The sequence below is a fragment of the Chlamydotis macqueenii genome, chromosome 3 (genome assembly GCF_036417535.1).
Source record: "Chlamydotis macqueenii isolate bChlMac1 chromosome 3, bChlMac1.mat, whole genome shotgun sequence".
Classification (NCBI taxonomy): Eukaryota; Metazoa; Chordata; class Aves; order Otidiformes; family Otididae; genus Chlamydotis; species Chlamydotis macqueenii.
The window spans coordinates 45,828,167-45,851,545 of record NC_141558.1 but is presented as its reverse complement, the minus strand read 5'-3'; the positions used below and the strand labels follow the sequence as shown (position 1 = coordinate 45,851,545).

The following is a 23,379-nucleotide window of genomic DNA, read 5'->3' as shown; positions in this document are numbered from 1 at the left end:
TACCAAGGCACATCTATCTCATGCTTAAAATGACTTGTATTTTAAGAACCTTAATGAACTGCAATCTAAATAGGCAAATTTGAACACAATGGAAAACAGAGAAATGTGCACAACTGTAGTTTCTCAAGCACTATTTTACTGACTTTTAAACTGTTTCTTAGTTAGGCTCTGGTGAAAAGAAAAAATATCTTCACATACATGTTTATTGTGCTTTGTGAGAGCATTCATGTTTTAAATGTTAATTTATTGCAAATGTTAAATCTGATCATTCCAAGAATGATCAAATTCCTTCTTAGTTACTTTTACAATGGATGCCAAGGAATGCTGCATAATTCATTTGCCTAAAAAGCTTGTGTGAACTATTAAATAAAATGTTGGTAATCACACTAAATTATTCAGGCATCATATGACAGTGAAGAATTACCTTGTAAAATGTTAGATGAAAAATATGGAATATATGAGTAAGTTAAAAATGTCATAATCTCCACATGCAAACAGCTAAAAGAGAAAAAGGACAAAATTGATAATATAAATAATCGATTATGAATTATATAATTAGCCATGCTTGAAAGTTAAAAACTGCAGTGCTACAGAATCGGTTGCTTTTTCAGGTCCATCAATTTCCAGGGCATACTGTTGAACAATAATTAAAGCATCCTGATGAGTTTTCATTGAAAGTAAGAAAGCTCAACAGAGAAAACATCTTGTACTCGCACTCCATTCCAGAGAGACATTTTTCACTTTCTCAAGTAATATAATTAAGGAAAGTAGCATCTTTGTTAGATGTCATCAGTATGTTTTTTATAAGCCACTTACCAGTGTAGTAAAGATATAGTGATAGTATTCTGTCATCATTCCCATAGCTAAAGCCTTAAAAAAATAAACAAAAGATTAATGTTTCTGAGGTCACATAATACATTTTTATCACACTTACATGGCAGATGAAAAGCTGCAAAAGAACACTACTGGGATCAAACTATAGGGTTGGAATTGTACTAAAATTAGGTCAGGCAAGTAATTTCCTAGCAGTTAGAGCAGATTACTGACTATTAAAGAAATTTATGAACCAGATCTTCTGATAGAAAGAATATTATTAGACTGTTTAGTGCAGTAAATGTGAAAGAGGCTTATTGTTTTACATATTACTGGATGCATTAAGTTGCCACACAAAATTTGAGTTGACAATATTTTCATTCATTATTGAACACATCCCTTAAAAAGAATAACCTAATAGGAAATATTTTTTTTTCTATTTTGATTGACAATGCTATGCATTTAAAAGGACCTAAGCTCATACTACACATTAATTATATTATATATTACACATCTGTATTATACATTTTTCCAACCACAGAATAAAGTACTCTTGAGTTAGGTTTTGAACAGTGAGACATATAGTACTTCTGTTAAAATGAAGTACCTTTTTCTGCCTTGCTAAGTGTAATTCCAAATAGTTCGTGATCAACTATGCATTTTAAGATGTTCATACTCATAACAGCATAAGAACAAATATTTGTAGATACAATTTTCGAGTAATAAACTATGGATGTCTCATCACTTTTATTCATTAAGGGCATTTTTGCCTGAAAAGTATGTATCATCATGCTCTGCAAAAAAAAAAAAAAAGTTGCTTTACATTAGTACAATTTATTCAATCATTTTAGTAACTACAGTAATTTTTACCTAATTCTAGCACTGTAGAAAAACTACACAAATAAGCAATATTTTCTTCCTTTCCAGGAATTATCAATGGAGTTCTTTGCTAAGTTGCTACCAGTTATGCTTCCCTAAACACACTGAAGATAACAGCTCTACAATTGTCATAATAGCAGAGTTTAAACTCTTTACAAAAGAATTATGAGAGTTCTGAAGGCTATGGGAGCCTTTTTACTTGTTACATTATCTGAAACATGATGGAATGACTAGTCTATACATTTTTTTCCAAATAAAGTTGAATTAATTCAAAAATGAGCTGCAAATCGGATGTTATAATATTTTAGACAAGACTGACAAAAAAAAAAAACTGCAACAACACTTCTCCAAAGAATGTCTATACCTGTGTATTTAGAATTCCACAATAATATTTAGAACTACAGTATAGTGTACCAATAGCAATGTAAATTATCTTAAGCACAGGAAAACAATTATCTCATGAGAAACATTACAACTCCATCAGAAACTGTACAACTACAAACATTGTTAGCTTTTTAAGAACTTTATTGTTGTTTTTAAATAAAGTCAAGGTATCTTCTTCTATATACATAACAGATTTGCAGTCACCTGTATTTTGACTGCTTATAATCAGGGTTTTCATACTCCACAGAATCTCTACACAAGAACATCCTACATGCATTCCTGATTCTGCTATGTGCGCTGATGTTGTCTCTTTTTCAGGTCTTCTTTCTCTTACTTTCCTCATTTCTCAAAAGAAGTCACTCATTTTTCGTCTTCAAAACATTGACATTTCTCTGCTGTCATTACTCCAGTGCCTCCCTAACCTTTTAAATCATGTCTGCTTTCCCTGGTTGCCTGGTGATGTAGTTACCAGTGAGATTTGCCTTAATTTAATTTTACTTGTCTGAATGATGGGATTTTTTTTTCCTTTTCATTATGTATTTTTGGCCAGAAAACAGTAGTTGCCATTTCACTGGCCTCTCAAGGTACTTTTTCTTTTTTCCCCAACTTCTTTTCTCTTCCACTAACTTTATTGTTAATCTTTCCAATCATCCTCCCAGGTAAGAAACCCCTTGTCACATCTCCCCAAGTTCATCCCTCCATTACCAGAAAAAAAAAAAAATAGGTTAGTTAATAGTTCACAAATGAATATATAAGGATTTTTTTTTTTAATTTTTCAGTAAACACTTGCAAACACTATATCTGGAATTATATCACCAAGTAACAAATACAATCTTAACATCCTTTGTGTCAATTTTGACAGCAAGAACTCACATTCAGCTGTGGAACTATGAATTTTAGACATACTTAAAGCATTGTGATATTGGAGCTGAATGGAAAGCTGAAAGTTTACAGAAACTGTGTAAAGATATAAACACCCATGAAAGAATTATTCCTCTGTCTTCCTTCTATAATCTTTAGAATAAGCAGAGTAGTTTAATAAAACAATTTACAATTTGATTTTAAAAGATTGAATGCTCACTCTTGAGTCCCAGGACATGATTAAAGATACAATGCTTTTAATTTTTTTTCCCATTTCCCTCTAGTCATATGTTTTCACAATGTCGTATACTGCTAAAGAAAAGCTTTCTTTTACCTGAAAACTACTAGGTACAGTCTAAATAATATACTTTGATGAAGTTATTGTTAGTATTTCAGCTTTGAATTGCCATAAACACATTTTCCAACTGCATTTTTAAGATGTTAAAATAATTAAATGTACACTTAATGATTTGGGCTAAACAATTAGATTAACTGGGCTGGCTTATGCTTTGCAAACAGCAAAAACCACTAGAAGAGGTTTAAAATTACTAGGAATTAATAAAAGCCTTTTAATCAATGAACAATAAAGCAAAGAAATGATAGTATACACATACACTTACTAGCAATGTTAATTGTACCCACAACAATACTCCTAAGAACCTTTAATGCGAGACATATTTTCAAATCTTAAGTACATTTTCCTTTCAATTTCAACCACACAATCTGCTAGTAAATGTAATATAAACATGAATTAAAGTCACTAAAAGCTGTGCATTAGAAATGTAGAATACTGTTTTGGTTTCTGTATTTTTCCTATCCTCTTTGTTGCAATTCATAGTTCAATTTAAAAACTATGGGGAAAATGGCCTCCTAGAGTAAGGAATTCCCAGTCTTTGGAGCTAACTCATTAAACTAAAGGAGACACGCAAAGGCATACTTTTTATGCATACTTCAGGGTTACAGTAAGCTTTTTTATGAGCCATGTTCTATGTATACCACTGTACCGCCAGCTTTCCTTGGAAGACATCACTGGAATCTGCTTCTGCAGTATAAAGCCAGTTAAGTATTTGGGATTCTGCTGTATCTCATCTACTCATGATACTTGTGTACAACAAAGCAAACACTTTCAAAGCACCTACTCAAATGTATCCAGCTGTTTTGCAGTCCTATTGCTAGTGTGAGGAGAATATGACTCTAAGAGATATCTATTAGCTCTGTCCTCTCAGTGGAACACATTAATGTTGTCTGTTAGTAACACACTATTCCAAAATCACTATCTGACTAAGAGTATGCAATTTAGAGGCTTCAATTTAAAAAAAAAAAATATTTTTTTTTCTCTATAAAATAGCACTAAGCAAGCATTTAAAACCCTGGTTAAAACATCTATTCTTCAAAGTACCAGTTCATCACAGTTGAAAGACTGATACACCTTTTTCCCTGTACATAGAATCATAGAATCACATGGTTGGATGGGACCTATAAGATCATCTAGTCCAACCGTCTTCCCACTACCATTGCTGCCACAGCTACTAAACCATATCCTGTAGCTTCTCATCAAGCCGCCTCTTGAACACTGCCAGGGACGGCGACTCCACCACCTCCCTGGGCAGGCCATTCCAGTGCCTGACCACTCTTTGGGAGAAAAAGTTTTTCCTCACGTCCAATCTAAACTTCCTCTGGTACAACTTGTGGCCATTTCCTCGGGTCCTGCTTGTTGCCTGGGAGAAGAGGCCAAACCCCTGCTCATCACAACCTGCCTTCAGGAAGCTATAGAGTGCAATGAGATCTCCCCTGAGCCTCCTCTTCTCCAGACTAAACAATCCCAACTCTCTCAGCCGCTCCTCATAAGACTTGTGCTCCAGACCCCTCACCAGCTTTGTTGCCCTTCTCTGGACACGTTCCAGGGCTTCAATGTCTTTCTTGTAGTGAGGGGCCCAAAACTGAACACAATACTGATTAATTCATTTCTTTAAAAAAAAAAAAAAAGTAATGAAAGCAGCTACGGTTAGAGTCACCGATAAAACTATCTCTGAAATTCCCGGCTGATTTTCAGTTAGGGTTCAGTAAAACTGACACACAATTCCTCTGCTTGTTAAATGCCATTAAGTCTGGATATTACTTTTATTTATGAGGGATGAAAAAGATTAGGCCATCTAAAGCAAAATGAGGATTACCTGTTTCAAGATGCCTGCTGCCATTTCGTGGCTGCAGTCAAAGATTACATGGAATTCTTTGCCTCTTTTCATCTCCTTTAGCAATGGCTTTGCATCTTTCGTGTCAGCTGGTAACTGACGAATTTTTAGTCTCAGGTTGTATCGTGATGGAGCCTTGATGAGCTCTTGTAATCGAATAAGGCCTTAAAGAAAATAGAGGAGTCAAAAGAAAAGAAAATTACCAAAACAATAACCTGAACTGCTAGCAGGTTAACTTACTATAAACATTCAAATTTTCCTGATTTTTTTCTCCCCTCTCAGTAGGTTGCAACTGATACACAAAATTTTTATTAAAAAGAAGTATCTGTACTCCTAATACTTTCTTATCACAAGTCTTTCATCTTCCTTAATATAAACAGACAGTAAGAAGTGTCAGTTAGGATTGCTTTAAGACAGACAAATCGTCCTTTATCATTATCATGCAACTATGACATTCCTTTTCAAAAAACACATGCAATTATTCTAATTCAATTAAAGCAATATCTTGGATTAGTATTTTGTAATCAGACTAACCAGTCTCCTATCTAACCTATCAGGTTGACATACAAAGTTGTAAATCATTTCAGCATTGAAGAACACTCTCATGTAATTCACATGAGAGTATTAAATTTTTTTGTCTTGATTATACAGGTAACAAAACAGATACATGCAGCAGCAAAGAGGCTGAACAAATTACTCATGCCATTGTATTTGTCTTCAATACTCTACAATTCCATTTTAAATCACTTTATTTTTACTATGGAATTAGATACCATAACTTTTTTTTTTTTAAAAAATATATATTCACATCAGCATAACAGTGTGTGGTGTGGTTTACAGATCACTAATTTATCCATGACTAATGTTAAATATTAGGCTATTTAACTGCATTTAAATGACAGGGTAAAAACAGGTCTCCTATAAACTAGCAGTTTATTTCTGTGTTAGCAAAAAAAAAAAAAAGATGTATTCTGCCATGCTAACTTCCTTCTCGCATTGGAGCGTGTTCCACTTAATGGCAGTAACAAGGGTTACCGTTCATCATTATGTTTGCAGTGCACATATATAATACACCTAACTGCCAAAAAATTGAAAGTCTGCTTAGGATTTCTGTTATACAAGGAACCAGGTGTAAATGAAGTGAAGTGCTTCTAAAATCACTCACTTCATTACATCAAAATGTTAATTGAGATGACTAATTATTATTTAGTTATCATCATAAGCATCACTGTGTAGTATTAAAAACCACTGGTGTTTTATCTCTGAATATTCTTCCTTGTTACAACTGAATGTCAAAGCTGTCTTGATTTCAGAAAATGATGTGGTAATGTAACATACAACCACACTACAGCATCAGTAAGAAATTGTGACAACCTCTAACAGAGGATTTAATACAGCTTTTTTCCAACTATGTTGTTCTTTTAGTAACATAATGCAGAGAGGTTTTAGTAACATAGTATTTCTATGGTTTTTTTTTCTATGAAGCTTTTAGATTCTGAAAAACTTAGCTCTAATCATTTCCATCAGAAACAGATCAGTACAGAATATAACTGAAAGCTAAAATCAGTCTCCTGTATTTCATCACTGTTCCTTTGTGACCATGCAAAGGATCCACATTATTTTACCACCAGTGTCTGGTAAAATTAGCTGGAACAAAATTTATAGCTTACTATACAAGATCTTCCTAAATTAAGACTGCAGATGTGGAGATCTGGCAGAGATCCCATTAGACCTCTTAGGCCCAAAATCAGAGTGCAGAAGGACAACCTTGGTATTTAGCCTAATTGGGATTTTTTTCTTCACTCGTAAGGCTATGTCACAGATACAATATGTCATATTTAACTGCAATTTCTCAGTAATACTCCTACCACATGCAAACATTCTCAATAATGTGCATATTGTTCCAACTAAGAGAATTGTTACCTATAGCTAAATAATCCCTCAAATTTCTATCTTCTAAAAACTTTTCTATAGGATCTTCATTAACAGCTAAAGTACTGTGAAGAACTAAATCCACTAATTCAGTGGACTAACATTTTCCATAAAAAATTATAAACTAAATAATATTAATGGTCTTTTGTACTTAACATAACAGCATATCAAAATTATATATAATACCAAAGGTCAGAATAAAATGTTTTAACTCAAGAGGGGATAAAAAATAATTCCACGTGGTCCAGATTATATGTTATTGCTTGCTAAAAGACGACAACTGGAAACTTTTGCCCAACACAAATAACTTGTAAATAACTTTGATTCCTATTACATTATATTTAGCAAGTCTAATTTCAGACTTGTCCTGCTTCTTCGCTTCATTTTGTTTTGCTTGTCCTGCTTTGAAAAGAAAGTAAAAGCCACTGTTAAAGAATCATAGAAACATCACTATATTTACTGGCAATCTTTAGTAGATATGCTAAGGGCAGAAGAGATATGGAAACTGAAGTACTTTCTTATGACCAAACCTGGTCCCTGTTTACTAAGACACAGAGAAGTGATAGCTAGGGTATACATGCATTCTGAGTAAATGGCAGATGTAAGTCTACAAGTCTGTGAAAACAGTCCTTTCAGAAACTAATTCAAATTAATATATTGCCATTTACCTTATATGTTATAAAGATATTTAAATAAAATGAATTAATGTATGTAATGGAAGCTTAAATGGATTTAATACTTGATTTCTAAATAATCTTGAATAATATACTTAAAAGCTATATTGAAGAGGTGTCTTTTCTAACTTGAAAGCTTATACATTTACTGCATTTTAGTACCACTTTCAGGTCATCTGGGACAACTACATGAAAGTAAAGCTTTGATTAAAATGGGCTGCGGTCGCTACCATGAAGCTGTGTCACAAGTGGCAAGTGCTACTACCACAGTAACCCTACAGCCCCTCACTGCAGAGAAATACCTGTCAGGGTACCTGTCAGTACCTTTTGTTTCTATGTCAGAGCACCGATGAGTAAAGTGCTGAGAAGCAGCATTTCCTCATTCAGGCATTAGTGCGAACTGAGACTGACAAAAGGCTTTCCAGGCCTGTATCACGCTTCAAAAGCAGGCTCTTTCTAATATAAATCAAAGGCTGAAAGTTTCCTTCCACACTGTACCTAGCATTTGTGATGCAGTATTTGTGCTATATAAAGTGTGTGAAGAGCAGTTTAGTTTTCCTAGAAAACAAAAACCACTAAGTGAATTCCCTAAGCAAAAATGGCATAATTAATCTGGGAAAAAAAAACACCCACACAAAACAAAAAACCCAAACAAAAAAAAAAATCCACACCAAAAAAAAATAAAAAACAGAACAAAAACCAGCATTCTCTTTACCTTTTTCTCTCCATTATGCCTGGATAAAGGCATGGGAGTTGAAATATTTTTGAGATTATTGCCTATGTGAGGTACAAGGGGATGTGTCATCATCTGCTCTGCACTGGTCACAGTCAGTTCCAGCCAGCACTCACCCTACCTGATCAGCAGTGAAAAAAAAAAATCCCATGGGGTGCCAAAGGAAGGAAGCACTGCTCAAAGGTGTTGGAGAAAGACCCCCACCACCACGCAGGGCTGGAGACACCCTCTTGGAGGGACGCACTCCTTGCCACAGCATAGCCCAGCTGAGGGGCAGGCCAGCTGCTGCAATGGGCACCTCATGCCAGGCAGGAATACCCTGAGGGGCTGCAGCCCAGATTTACAGGAAAAGCCTTTACACACAAAGCAGGAGAAACTACACACAAAGCAGCCTGAACTTGCTGCTCCCTTTGTTACCTCCCAGGACAATGGATGGATTGCGTGTAACGTGGTGAAAATAAAGACAGCATTTTCTTTCTTCCTAAGGAGGAAAAAAGTATATATTTATGTAATATGTCCTTTTTCTCAATAATAAAGTGAGCGATCAGAAGCTTGTATTTAAAAGTAATTAAGCAAAAAAACTCTGACTCTGGATTATTTTGACTGCAGTGTTTTCCAAACATTTAAAGCAGTTTAATTCCACCTCCCTCCTTCTCTTCTAGGTTAAATATTGAACAGTGGGTCATTATTTGTGACCAAAGAAAAAATTAAGCACTGAAAAGATAAAACCTAAAAGAACAAACTCCTGCATCTAAATTACAGCACCTAGGTCTGGCTGTGGACAGTTACTGCTTCCCAACTCCTAGTTGTCACTGATCTCTTCCCCATTGCACCCTAACATTCTAGTTTCTGCAGGAAGAGTAGGTGGCCAAAAAAAAAGGTTCAAGTGATCAAAACACCACACAGCTGAGAAGTAACCAGGCAATCTACATATGTAAATAAATTCTGCCACAATCCTTATAGTAACAATCTGTGTTTGGAGTTCAATTTTTCACAGCTATAAGACATCATATATTTAAGACTTTTTGCAGTAAAACTAGTGCCTTGCAATAACCAAAAATGAGCTCTACCTTAGTCTCCTTAACATACTGACCTGAATACATCAGGTGAGGTCAGGCAAATTCACTGTTTGCTTTCATTTTTATATGTTGCCAAAATTTGTTCAGTCTGTATTTTAACTTTTTCCTAATACTGTTATGGCCCACTTGGATGAGGTTTCCAAGGCTCAAGGAAGACTGTTTCTTCCTACCGTGTCCAGTTTGTCTGTGGGACTCCATTTCTACCTTTCTATCCTCCACGCATATGGGGCTAAGGGCCAAGGTGGTTTTAGGTCAAACAAGCGTAGAGTATTTATACATTAACTCTAAGATTTTGAAGTACTGTTAATCCCAAAGTAATTTTGTTGCTGTTGTCTGACATTACAGGAAATGGACAAGCTGGTTATTCAGAATCAAAGTAGCAAGCTGTCATGCACTGAGAAACAAAGTCTCTGGATCAGCAAGGGACAGTTTCAAAAGGGCACATACGTAGCTCATATGTAGCTAATCAGAAAAAGAGGTACCAGAGCCTCCAATGAAGGGGCAAACATGATATGACAACTACAAGATCAATGAAGCAAGAACAAAATTGAGTCCTTTCTTCACCATGATTTTGAGGAGATATGTGTCAATATAAAAGCAGAAATATCAGCCTAGAATATTTTTAAAACAACTGATCTGCAATATAAAATGAGGTACAGATGAAACGCTGACTTCTTATTTTATTAGCTTTACAGGATCTCAGTGTAATTAAAACAAAACAAAACACAACCATTTGTGTGGACAAGTTCCTTAAAAAAAAAAAAAATCTATTTTACAACAGTATGGAAATAATAGCTGCATTTTGGGAATGTACTTCCTGCAGTTTCTTTCACCAAGGACACCTTTTTCCTGTCCCTTTAAATTCTCAATTCCTTCTTTTAGCAGCCCCTGTGATAGAGTCTTACCTCTGAATGGCTGGGAAGAATGCAGTGTGAGTAACTCTTTTCAGAAGCTGCCATCAATTCATCTTTAAGGAGAGTCCTGAAGGAGCAGTTTGTGAGCTCTCCAGCTGGCATCTTCCTCCAAAGAGATCAATCACATTACCTCCTCGACATGTTCAACTTCAACCAGTCCAGGAAGTAATAGCCTCAAGTTTGTTTTAAAACCTGTGTCTCCAGCTCAGCAGTCTTGCAAGCCATTGCTATGCCACCTGGCTTGCTCATCAAACTATTTATCATTTCCGTTAATGCTGCCTTTGTGCTGCACAGGAAGAATGCAAGTAAATGTGCCTTGCAATAGGCTAAACACATGAACATTTTTCTGTACGAAAGAACACTAATGCTCTTTTAAAGGCTACTCCTATCTTCATAATATCAAAAACTTCAAAAATAATATATTGTTCTGTAGAGCTACCAGAATAGTTTCTTTATTTGCAGTAAGTTGTTTCCTCTGACACCTCTCTGTACTCTTCTCCTTCCCCGACAGCTCCCTGCCCAGTTTTTCTGGTTACGTCTCAGAAAAATATCATTGTGTACTGAGCTTTGAAAAAAAAGTATGGGTAGAAGGGAGGAGAATACCAGTTTATTGGGCATTGATAGAATGCGTCACATCAACCAGAACAGTTAATTGCTATTAAATTATTCACAGATACTGAACATCCTGAACAGATTACTCATGAACTCTCAAGATTAGTTTATCATCAGTGTCCTCTACTTAAAAAAAAACAACCTTTAGTGAAGTGATTAAAAAGAAGAAAAAAAAAAATAAAAGAAATAGCACTTGCTAGCAGAGCTACTTGAACAGTGGGTTGTTCTGTGTTCTTTGGATATAACAGAATAATACAGGCACATCATTAAGAAAAATACAGAGAAAATAGAGATGAAGGGAAAAGATAGCTTGATGGACTTTTCTTTTATTTGTATATAGCCTTTTTACTACATTATGGTAATTTCACCCAATTCTAGCAGTGTAAAGCATCCTTGAAATTGTTGTCAGTTAAATTTAACTCATTTAATACAGTAGCAAAATGGTGTGAACTGTCTTTAAGATACACAATCTAGAAAAAATTGTCTTCCTACTGTGAAAATAACTAATCCCACTCCATATTACCAGCTTTAGAGTCCAATACTTTAGCAGAATTTTTTAGTCTTGTAGTGGAAGCACTGGAGAGTAATCAGAACACTACATGTGTACTCATGTATAGGTCTATATATTACAGATAGTACTGTGTTAGAGCTTTATGCCACCTGCAATCTGCAATATTAAAAATACACTACAATTAGTGGAGGCTACATGAAGAAAAGGTCAAAGATATCTAGTATTATGTTGACTTAAATGATTTTTCTGTTGTTAATCTTGATAGTAGCCATCAGAGAAAACTTTTCAGTTTAGTTAGCTATTTCTTTCCTGGCATTTCTTTTCCCAAATCAGTATCTTCTCACAGTGCTTATTGTGTGGACTGGACTAAGGCTAGATCTTCTGCTGCAGATACAAAACTTCAACACAGAGTAACGGTACTGATGTCAGCACTCCATTTACTGACTTAATTGTCTGCAGAAACAAGGTTTCCAGGGCTAAGAACTACACTTCTCTCTAAATCTTTCCATAAATATGGCTATGATAAAGTCTCCCAACATTCTTTGTGCCCTCATGCTGACATATTGAGGGGTGTGCTGTTCTGTGCCACACACAGCTGGACATTTATCAAGACAGATACTCAGGTAGTTTTGCATGAACTCCAAAGCTCAATATTTAGAAGCATACAACAGAAATATTTCAGATGTTTGTTTTCATTTTAAAGGTTTTACAGTTTCCTTTATTAAAAATAACATAATTTTAAAAATGGAGTGTGTATGAGGAGGAGGGATATATTCGTCTTTGGTTCCAAAATTTGATGTGAGCTTTGAAGATTCAGTGTTAGAGAACCTGATTTGTCTTCACATTTTTGGATTCAACTACACGCTCAGATATAGTAATTAGCACCCTCTGGGCACATTAGGAGACAAAGTCCAGCCCCTAAACATCAGGTGATCCTTATGTGTATGTGGAAGGATGGACCTGACTCAAGATCTTTAACCTTTATCTCCAGCAGTCTTACACACTTTTGGTCAATGTCATCTCAACAAAACAGAAGCTTCTTTGTTGAAGAACCTAGGATGAACAGTTATCATAGAAATGGTGTATGTGTCACCAGACTGAGGGGACTTCCCTGTCACTCCTTGATCTGCACTTCTGCAAAATGATGCCGATAGAAACAGTGGTGTACTTCAGGAGGTCTTAGAGCACAGTAATACTAATAGCTGAGAAAAATGCTATTTTCTAAAACAAATAGAAAAAGGTAGAACTATATTTTTAACTAGACAGTTAACAGAAACAGTGGTGTACTTCAGGAGGTCTTAGAGCACAGTAATACTAATAGCTGAGAAAAATGCTATTTTCTAAAACAAATAGAAAAAGGTAGAACTATATTTTTAACTAGACATGTATGTGTATATACATACATGTATTTGAAATACAAACCTCATTAATATGAAAGATCTAAAAGTATCTAAAGACAGAAAAAGACCTTTGTTTCACACACAAAAAAAATCCATTTTGAAACAGTTACTTAGTACGGGACAGTAGAGTGTTTAAAATTATATCCATAATTAATACTGAAGTTGAGATTACTAAAATGCTACATATCAGAGAGACTAGGCTTAACGTTAAAAATCACTGAACAAGAAAACCAGGAATCCAGGTTTAACTCCACAGGCAGTTAGAATTCCATTCTGATACTGTGCATATCACTTAATTTTTATGTGTCTTGGGTCTTAGCATCTGAATGTTAAATCCATTTTACTGCTGTCTCAGCATAACCAAATATAATTGAAGTGCAAAGCAATAATCAGCTTTATTGTTTTCCTTAAATATGCTAAGTGAGCACATATCAGAGTATGGGTGCAAAAGTCTTTTATAGTTCGTTTCAAATAGTCAATTCTGATTCAGCCTATTTCCAGTAACAATTCTTTTCTAATAATGGCTTTTCAGCACTGCAGTGAAAAAAAGCCCTCTACCCCATCCCACACAGTTCCACAAGAGGGAATCAATGTGCTGTTTAAGTTCAGAAAAGGTCTTCAGTTCATGGAGAGGTTTTGATCTTGAAGATCACTATAATGAGATGAAGAAAATAAGTTTTTTTATACCACCTGAACTCTTAGCTGCAGCATACTGTAGCTAGGGGGAAAAGAAAAAAAACCCAAACAAAAAAAAAAAAAAAAAAACCCCAAAACCACCCACGATCCGTCCACCTGTCCGTTACTTCCCTCACCTCTGCACCTAACGTGTGAAAATATAAGAAAAAAAAAAGTAATATAATTGAAGAGAATGAAAGTGTTGAAAGTTAAGAAAACATTAAGCCTTTTATATTAGATTTGCCATGTTTTTCTTGTCTCCAGCATCATGTTACATTCCTTTACATATGTGGCTCTATTATGATATGTCTCATTTGAAAAACTCTTTATTATTCAGTTTTCTGAACATCTTTTTTGAGCATTTTCAGAAAGCTTTATCTTTAATTCAGTGTGATCATTATGACAGCAATGACAATTAACAGTTCGGGGCATTTCAAAAGAATTCTTGTAATAGTATGAAGTATGATCTCTCAAGTGGGTGACATCTATGAGCAGTGCAGTTTAACAAGGGTAAAGAGGAAAAAAAAAAGACCTACTACAGTCAAAGGACAAAACAGCTTTTGTCAAAACTGTCAGAATAAATGTTATAAGAAGCAGTAGGACAAGTTAGTAATTTCTAGCCAAACTATAGATGTATCATTATTGTATCAAATTATGCAAAACTAAATTTGAAAAAAAAAATCTACTAGAAATGGAAATGGACTTGGTTGGAAAAGAAACAGTCTAAACAGGAATTTACACTAGCTAAGCACATTTATTCCTGGAAACAAAAGCAGTTATATTTTTCCTAAAACATTTGATAAAAATGCAAGGGAAGAAAAATCTGGAATTGAAGATAAAATCTGTTAAGACAGGAATATTTGAGCTGAGGCTGATGTAGAACAATTCAGAAAGCAACTGACAGCTCAAGTGCATTTCACACTTCCTCTAACTGGAGGACACAATATGTAATACCGTAGTCAGACTAAAAGCATAGTTAAGCTTAGTGAACCTAAGGAACCAGGATAAACGTACTTCAAAATTTGGATAAATATCCAGTTGTTGGGAATAATCTGAGCTTGTCTACCTTTTCCAGACTTCCAGAACTTCACTTATCATCCATGAGTTCTCAAAAGGTAATTATTAACAGATCTAAGATTACTTAATTTCAAAGTTTTTCCAAAGGTTACTCAAGTGATTTGAAAACTTAAATCCCCTGACAACTGTCATTTTGTTTTATTCAGTTCCAGTACTATTTCAGAAATCATCAGCTGATCTGAATCTTCTTTGGTTTAGACTTCACTTAATTCTGTTGGCAGAAATTCCAGTTTTAATTAGATTAACTTTCTTTAATTCTATTCAGTATATTTTGCTGGTTTGCATTTCCCTAATAATAAACCATTATTTTCCATTCCCAAGCATTGCTTCACTATCAGAAATATCACAAGACCATCTCATACTTGAGCATTCAGTATTTTCAGTATTTAAAAAGTTTACTTTGTAAGAGCTCGAAGTGTCTTTCTAAGAATATTTTAAGAACTGTGTCCTTCTATGCTCCTTTTCCTAGTAAACACCTAGTTTGAGATATTTGTTGATATTAAAACCTTGCCTTTAGTCAGTTTTCATAGATGATTCTAGAAAGGATGGGAAGAAAGTCTTGTCCAGTTAATTTTTATGGTTTAGTGGTTTGTTCTGGATGCTGATGCACAGCAATGCAAATCACAATAACAATACTCCTTTGTGATTTTTATAATTACACTGTTGTTCCCAGCAGATGTCTCCTACTGCATTATAACTTTCTATCCTCTTTCTCAGTTGCCTATTCTCTCAAGTTTCTTGAGCACTTTTTCTTATCTTTATACTACACTATGTATATTCTCCTGAAAGAGAGATTTTCTACGTAGCCAAGATTTACTTCGAATCACTTACAAGCTTTTTTTCCTTAGTCCTTTAACAATGTTGCCCATCTGCCATCACCCCAGATCCATTTTATGCCCAGGATATTTAATTCCCCTTAGTTTAAAGTTATATTAACTGCAAAGTTGAGCATTTTTATTAGTAGTACAGGGAAAAAAAAAAAAAAAGAAGGAAAAAAAAACCCACACACACCAAATCGCAAGATACAAGATACCTGGAAATAAGATACGTGAAGTACAGAATAGAATAGCTCAGCTGGAAGGAACCTACAACATTCATCTAGTCCAACCGCCTGAACAAGTCAGGGGTGACCAAATTAAAGATGTTAAGGGCATTGTCCAAATGCCCCTTAAACAATGACAGGCTTGGGGCACTGACCACTTCCCTAGGAAGCCTGTTCCCATGTTTGACCACCCTCTCCATATAGAAATGCTTCCTAAGTCAAGTCTGAATATCCCCTGATGCAGCTTTGAGCCAGTCTCACGCATGGGAGAAGAGACCAACATCTCTCTCTCCATTTATCCTCCACAGGAAGCTGTAGAGAGCAATGAGGTCACCCCTCAGTCTCCTTTTCTCCAAACTAGACAGCCCAAAGTGCTCAAGTGCTCCTCACGGGACATGCCTTCCAGCACTTTCACCAGCTTTGCTGACCTCCCTTGAACACATCCAAGTACCTTAAGATTCTTTTTTTAATTGTGGGGCCCAGAACTGCACACAATACTCAAAACAATGCTAAATACAATGGGAATAAGATAATGTAAGTTTTAATACTGATCCCAAGAAGATATAGTTATAAATCAATGCTACCTATATACTACAGTAAAGTATCAACAAAATGACATCTTTTTCCTTCATTTGGATTAAAGCACAGGGTTCATTATTGAAGACCAAAATAAAACATTTTTATTTCTGAAGTAATTTTTTCAAGCTTTTACTTTGGCTTCTGTTCATAGATGCAACAGATTTTTGGTGTTTATACTCATTCACCCAAGACCAAAACAAATGTTAATTAAGAAAAAAAACCAAAACTCTGTTTATGTCAACTTGATCTGCATAAAGCATTAGTTGGCAACACAATTGCCACTATAATTTAAAGGCCCCAGCATCTAACTCTTCATATATTTTTTGTTTTGGAATTCTGTGAAAGTCACAAACTTATTTAGAACTTATCTAGTCTGTTTACTTTAGCACAGAGATTAGACTATGTACTTGAAATTAAGTTACTGTTTTGAGACCAATTAAAACCATTAGCACATGCAGCTGATGAACATATTGCCATTTTCCCACTTTATTTTCTTAAAGACAATTGACTGACTGTAGCAAATCTGTAATTCTGAAAAGACTTAATTAGTGTCTAGGGACAGTTTAGTGGTGTTTAACTAACAAAGAGGCAATAAATTACTTTAAAGAAAAAAAAAACTCACTGACCTCTCATTACATCATGCCAGTTTGGTTGGTTTTTTTTCTATTGGCAAATTCTATTTAAAGAGAATATGCTTTGCCATTTAGAATGACCACAGGAAGCAATATTTATCTTCAGTAGCAAGAAAAATGTTCTAGGCCCTCATTCCAAATTTTTGTCTGTGTAACAGATGGACTACATTAAAAAAAAAAGTCTTGACGTCTAAAATAAAGGGAGAAACTAAATCATAGAAAGAAGCAGAATATAGCTATTAAAGAAAAAAAAAAGTCAAGTGCAGGAGTATTCAAACACAGATTCACAGAAAAAGAACTCACAAATTTTTTCTTCCCTGAAAGAGCAGACTCATCTATCTACTGTCACAATGCCCACTCCATAAAATACTACCAGAGCAGAAGGCTTTATTATAATGTTAAAACCATTCTATGTTCTTTTTTATTTCTATTACCTTATCCCCACTGTTAACAGACTGCATCTCTTCTTACTGAGACAAGGTAGAATTAACGCTTATTCATCTGCTTCATCCTATTTGTAGTCTTAACTCTTCCTTATTATACTGTATTCAACCTGATCTTTGCTGTCTCCAGTGGTATTGATCATATCCCTTTCATTAGAAACATCTCTGTCCCTATTTCAGCATGAGACAATATGCATTTTCTCCTGTGCCAAGTTATCCTGCTTTCCTCATTCAGGAAATGTGTTCAGGCTCCTGAACACAAGGCAGGTCTGATCAGCACAGAACCCAGTGTTCTGAGGTCCAGACTGATGTGAGGAGCAATGGACAGATTCCATAGGTTAATCTTCTCTAACTTAGCCATTTCTGCAACATAAAGCTGGGGAGGGTTGGGAATACGGTCTAGTTGCTACCCATAGCGCATGAAAAGCAACTTCTTTATGTCTTTTCTCAAATTAGTAGTGAGACATACAGCTATTCCTCCACAGAGAACACATGGAGACTACTTCAATGAGGGAGACAACCCAGTAATGGCTGTTCTTTGTGGTAATCTTTTACATGTGCCTGGGAGCCTGGGATTCCAAATTTCTCTCTCATTTCAAACTGGGTTCTAAATGTGGTCTGACTTCCTCTGTACCACCTTCATATCACACAACCTCAGATCAAATTGGATCCAGATCAAATACAAGTGGTAGTAGTCTATTTTGCACGTCCCATCATATGGAAGTTGTGAAGGTAGGTGCACTAAGGATTGAAAGGCACACAAAAGCACTTTGAAAGACTGAACCTACAATTTATGTAGAGTGTAGCATCAGGAAAATGGTCTGCTATCTATTAGAATCACATAACTGGCTTTCCTTCCTATAAGATAGGAGCATGCAGGATTGCATACAATCAGACACAATGGTGCTGTCAAGAGGCAGCTGAAGTGCGCACTTGAAGTTTCTGTCTCCAGTGCATTCCTGGGAATGACACTAGAGCTAACATGGGCTTTTACTGACTGCAGAGTGTCAAATAACCACATAGTTTTTTTCTATTTACGTTTACTCAAGAAGATGTATCTCGTACTGAAGGAATGAAGAACATAGACACAGCTGCTATTAAAATGCTTATTAGAGAAGTAAAACTTTAACAATTAGAGAATTCATAAAATAGAGCCCTAACAATTAAAATAAAGACTTTTTTAAAAAATTTAAAAAAAAAAAAAACTTTCCCTCAGAAAAGACCTCAAATTTTCCAGGATTTTGCATACAGGCAACTCTCTGTAGTTTATCTTGAGAATCCAGATATAGCTTATGCATGTTTTCTACCTTTTCTTCCTGTCTATACTAAAAGTATCTTTTTCCCTTTTATCCATGTTTATGAAGTAATAATAGACATATATAAAGTAAATTTGTCCTCAAGAAACAGTAATTTTTGACAGTTAAAAAAATTATCACTTTAACTGTTATACTGACATATGATTGTCTTGACACAGGATGTACTTTTTGGAATTGTCTGTTCAGATAAAGGAAATTCATTACATGGAAAATATCATATAATAAGGCATGCATTATCATCCATTTAAAATTTATTTTAAAAGAGATCATGTTCTTTTTTGTCTCTTAAGTGTTTATGGTACCCAGAGGTAGATCAAATAGATCACAACATACACAAGGAAAACTTCTTTTCCATCTTCACTCCTAGTTCTACTTATATCCTGACTTAAAAAAAATCTACTTTCATCCTGACATTAAAAAAAAAAAAGTCTTTATGAAAAGATGAGGTCTAGCATGACTGTTAACAACATATCTCTTTCAGAAACTACAGAGTTTAGAGAGTTCATTAAACATGAAAAATTTATTTTGGTTTTTTTTTTTTTTTGGGGGGGAAGGGGAGAAAATTACTTGGAAATATTGAGAAAAGCAGTTTCAACGTGTTAAAACATGACTTTTCTAGCTGAAAGGCTTGTTTTCAAAGGTAACTTGCTTATTGTGAAAATAATCAGTCTGCAAATGATTAAAATCAAAGTGAAATATTTCCAAGTTATGTAAATCTAAGTCTAACTCTTTAACTGAGCCACAAATTACTTTTTTCAATCATCATTTGATTAAAATTTGAAGCTTTTGAACTTCCTGTCTTATTTCAGAGCAATAATACATAAAATATCAAAAAACAATAATAAACAAGCTACATATTTCTTGCCTTAAGTATGTAAAGGTAACCTTGAAATCAGAAGTTTGATTATCTGAAGCTTTTGGTGATATCAGCCAACAAACATTTAGGGAGGCAGCCTCTAAACTTCATTGCCTTGCTTTTTTTTTTTTTTTTAAGGCATGTGGAAAAAATATCAGTTCTTTATAATTTTATGCACTGCCATCTCTGACTGTTCACTTCTCACCTTTTGACATCCATACATACATCTTATTTTAACTTAAATAGCAAGCAGGCATTCTGTCCTGCTGTAACTGCTGTTTATCTAGCAGAGTTGCTCTTCACTGCAAGTAACACGTGTAACACATTGTTTCTTCATCTTTTTTTTTTTTTTTTTTTCAGATTTAGATAGATAGCAACATTATTAAACAAAGGTATCAACAACCTTCTGGTCAATTGAACCATGAGAAGGGTTTGAGGCTCATCATGCTCTTTTCTTGACAATGACTTTTCAACCAGCATGGAAAAAGTTAGCAACAACAAAATTGAATATATCTCATTTGGCTAAGTAGCTTCTTTATAGCATCCATTACAGTCAGATGTTCCTCTAACCAAGGTCTTAGTTCTGGCCACCCCTTGGTAGACCTCAAATCAAACTTAAGTTTTTAAAGCATTTTTCAAAGATGTCACTGTCAAGGCAAAACAGAAGGGCAGAAAAAAAATTTTAGGGTGAGGTAAGGGAAAGGTAGCAAATTGATATTTCTGCTCTAAAGTCGGAGTTCATTTTTAACTCATGTAATGCATCTGCAACACAAGACTCCAAACTTCCTTTGGTTTTGATTCCTGGCAGCTAAAACCAGATGCCCTTCTGCAATTCTCTCTGAAAAAGCAGACAAACAAATATGGCATCTGTTTTCTAACTTAACTAATGCCAGAAGCAGCATTAAAATTTAGGTCTTCTATTTCCCCAGGCATATGAATACACAGAGTCATAGAAAAGTTTGGTTTGAAAGGGACCTTTTACAGGTCATCTAGTCTAACCCCACTGCAAGGAGCAGGGACATCTCCAACCAGATCAGGTTGCTCAGAGCCTCATCCAACCTGGCCTTGAATGTTTCCAGGGATGGGGCTTCCACGACCTCTCTGGGCAACCTGTTCCAGTGTTCCACCACTCTCATTGTGATTTTTTTTTTCCCTTGAATCTAGTCTGAATTTACCTCCTTCTATTTTAAAACCAACATCTTTCAAGTTATCATATTTTTCTCTAAAATTTAAGTTTTAAATAAAATCAAAAGACATAGCTGTTAGCAATACTTAAGACACTGCAGAAAACACAGATAGAGTGTGATTGATTTATTGACAGCTGTGAGCTCAAACACACAGAATTCAGCAAGAGAAGCATACTTATGAGAATACTTATGCTAATAAATCCACATTATTTTTATACACTACCTTGCCAATAAAAATTCTTGTAATTTAGTTAAGATCTCTTAAATTAAGAAATATGAGTAGTGACATCCCTCCTCCCTTTCTTTTTACACTTGAATATATCTGCACGTAATCTAATGCTTTAGCCTTACCAGTGCTGTCATCATAAACAACAGTAACTGTTTTCCACTTGAAGAACTGCACAAGGTCAAGGATGGCACGGCTGAGTGAAGAGAAATCTGGATAGAGGCTGACATAGAAGGAGTCCTTGTTGTCTGACACCTGATGTTTCCAGCGGGTCTGGATATGTGGAACACCCAAAGCGTTGCAGATGGATTGCACAGCATTAGCTGAGGAGCTATGGGATGGTCCAAAGATGGCAGCCACCCCAAGGGACAGCTGATCGCAGGCTGAAGAGGAGACAGAAGTCTGTCAATGATGAGAGGAAAGAAGGCAGTGTGCCAGAAGGTATTGCACAATTCATATTAAACAAAAGGCACTCCATGAAACAACTTTTTTGCTGGCAGAGGTCCCTTCTTGTGTAACACTTTCACTTACACAGATTTCAACTTCAGAATCATTTCAAGCTTTCACTAGGAACTGATGAATAGCAACATTTAACATAGAAATAGTGCTGACCTACATTTAAAAAACACTTCCATGTCAGTGGAAGTCACAAAGGCCAGTAATTGTGTATCTTTTAAAAAGCACTGACAAGAGAAGAGATTTATGCTCAGCTGCATCTTATATTTAGAAAAGGGTCATATGGGACAGTATTCTAACCTAGGCTGTTTAAGCGTTAACTTCTTCCTCTATGAATCAACACTGTTTCTATTGAGATCCTAATTACTCAGAAATTTTATGTATTAAGCGGATTCTAATTAAGTACCAGGCAAATTATTAATTTTGTTGAAATGGACATTTGAATTTCTGTATCTGAAAAGTAGGCATGTAGACTAGCAAAATTCAAAGGTCAACATTTTCCCTAAAAAAAAAATAAAATAAATTGCTATCTGCTAATGAAAAAAAATCGGTATTCTTCTTATACACTGGAAATACTCCATTTTGCTACACCTATATTAGTAGATAAAATTGGCCCTGCAAGTCACTAACACGATATTGCTGCATTCAAGTGGCTTAGCTCTCATTTTTCCAATATAGGGTGGCCCTACCTATACTATGCATTAGCAGTCTCTGGTCTGTATTATCTCCCATAGTATGCTACAGTGTTATCTTGCAAAATATTATTTGGGACATATCAAAAAAGACAAGAAAACTGGTCAATACCAATTGTTTAGCAGACCAGTGTTTTAGCCCATATCCTGCTGCTGTTTAAATCCCTACCATGGACATAACGTTTATGAGTATGCAGTTCTGAAAAACAATAGATTCTGCCTTTCAGAAAACATCCTATTTGGTAGAGAGAAGTAAGGAAAAGTATCTCCCTAACCCAATCTAGATGCAAGTATTTGTATGAGGTTTGATTAATCAACATTGTTACTCCACCATCAACATTCCTGAGAGCTGAGGAAACAAGCAGTAGAAACACATCGTGCTGCATTGCTTTTCTCAGCAAGTCAAAATTAATTGTTTTATTATGCATATCCTTTTCAACACGATGAAAAATATCGGTAAGTTTTTCAAGTCCATTCCAGAAACTATGCTGGCACACCTTTTTATTACTGCAGAGCACCGGTGGCTTAAATGAACTTCTCATATACACACAGGATCTTCGTTGCATTTCTGAGCATCAAATTAGGGCCTAAATGACTAGTTTGATAAAAAAAACATTTATGCTAATATTGCCCTTCCTAGGAGTAATCAACAAGCTTTATGCAAATGTCAGTAAATGGGATCACTAACAACAGCAATAGCTACCAGATGGCTTTTCAATGGGCTTTTTTTCCCTGTTTCTGAGATTTGAATAATGTAATACTTTCACACGTGATTTAATATGGCACTGGCTCTGTCAGATGCATACCATTTTTTCCAGTGCACTGAGGGATATTTTGTTTGCATTTACACTATTCTTCACTGAAGCAGTATCTTGGAAACATCATCTTGCCTTCAGGTTGCTCTTTCATATAGTACCTTTAAAAAAACATTAATATTTCATCTATATTCAGCTTCAAAAGTGTGTGTTACTAAGAGGTCTAAACAGGCTATTTTAGATGCAGTGCCTGCCTGCTCACTAATGGACGTAATCATGAACCAGAAAATGAGTCAAATGCTTAAACCTCATTGTTAAAACTCTGCTTTGGAGCCATCATAATAAAATGAACCATTTTATGTTAACCTTTAGCCTTTGATTCTGAACTAAAGCACCTGTCAGCACAAATCTAGTTGGCTGTATTGTGAATTGATGAAGCAAAAAGCTATTAGCACTGGG

At 35.2% G+C, this 23,379-nt stretch overlaps 1 protein-coding gene across 1 annotated transcript in view; it reads right to left on the bottom strand.

Annotated features, from left to right (window-relative positions):
• The window catches only part of GRIK2 (glutamate ionotropic receptor kainate type subunit 2), a 386,634-nt gene that overhangs the window by 237,088 nt on the left and 126,167 nt on the right, over nt 1-23,379 (bottom strand). The window contains exons 3-5 of the mRNA XM_086745932.1: nt 21,143-21,400; nt 5,112-5,293; nt 817-870 (exon numbers count right to left, since the gene is read on the bottom strand). Of these exons, the coding sequence (XP_086602058.1) occupies nt 817-870; nt 5,112-5,293; nt 21,143-21,400 (494 nt within the window). The remainder of the gene's footprint in view (nt 1-816; nt 871-5,111; nt 5,294-21,142; nt 21,401-23,379) is intronic.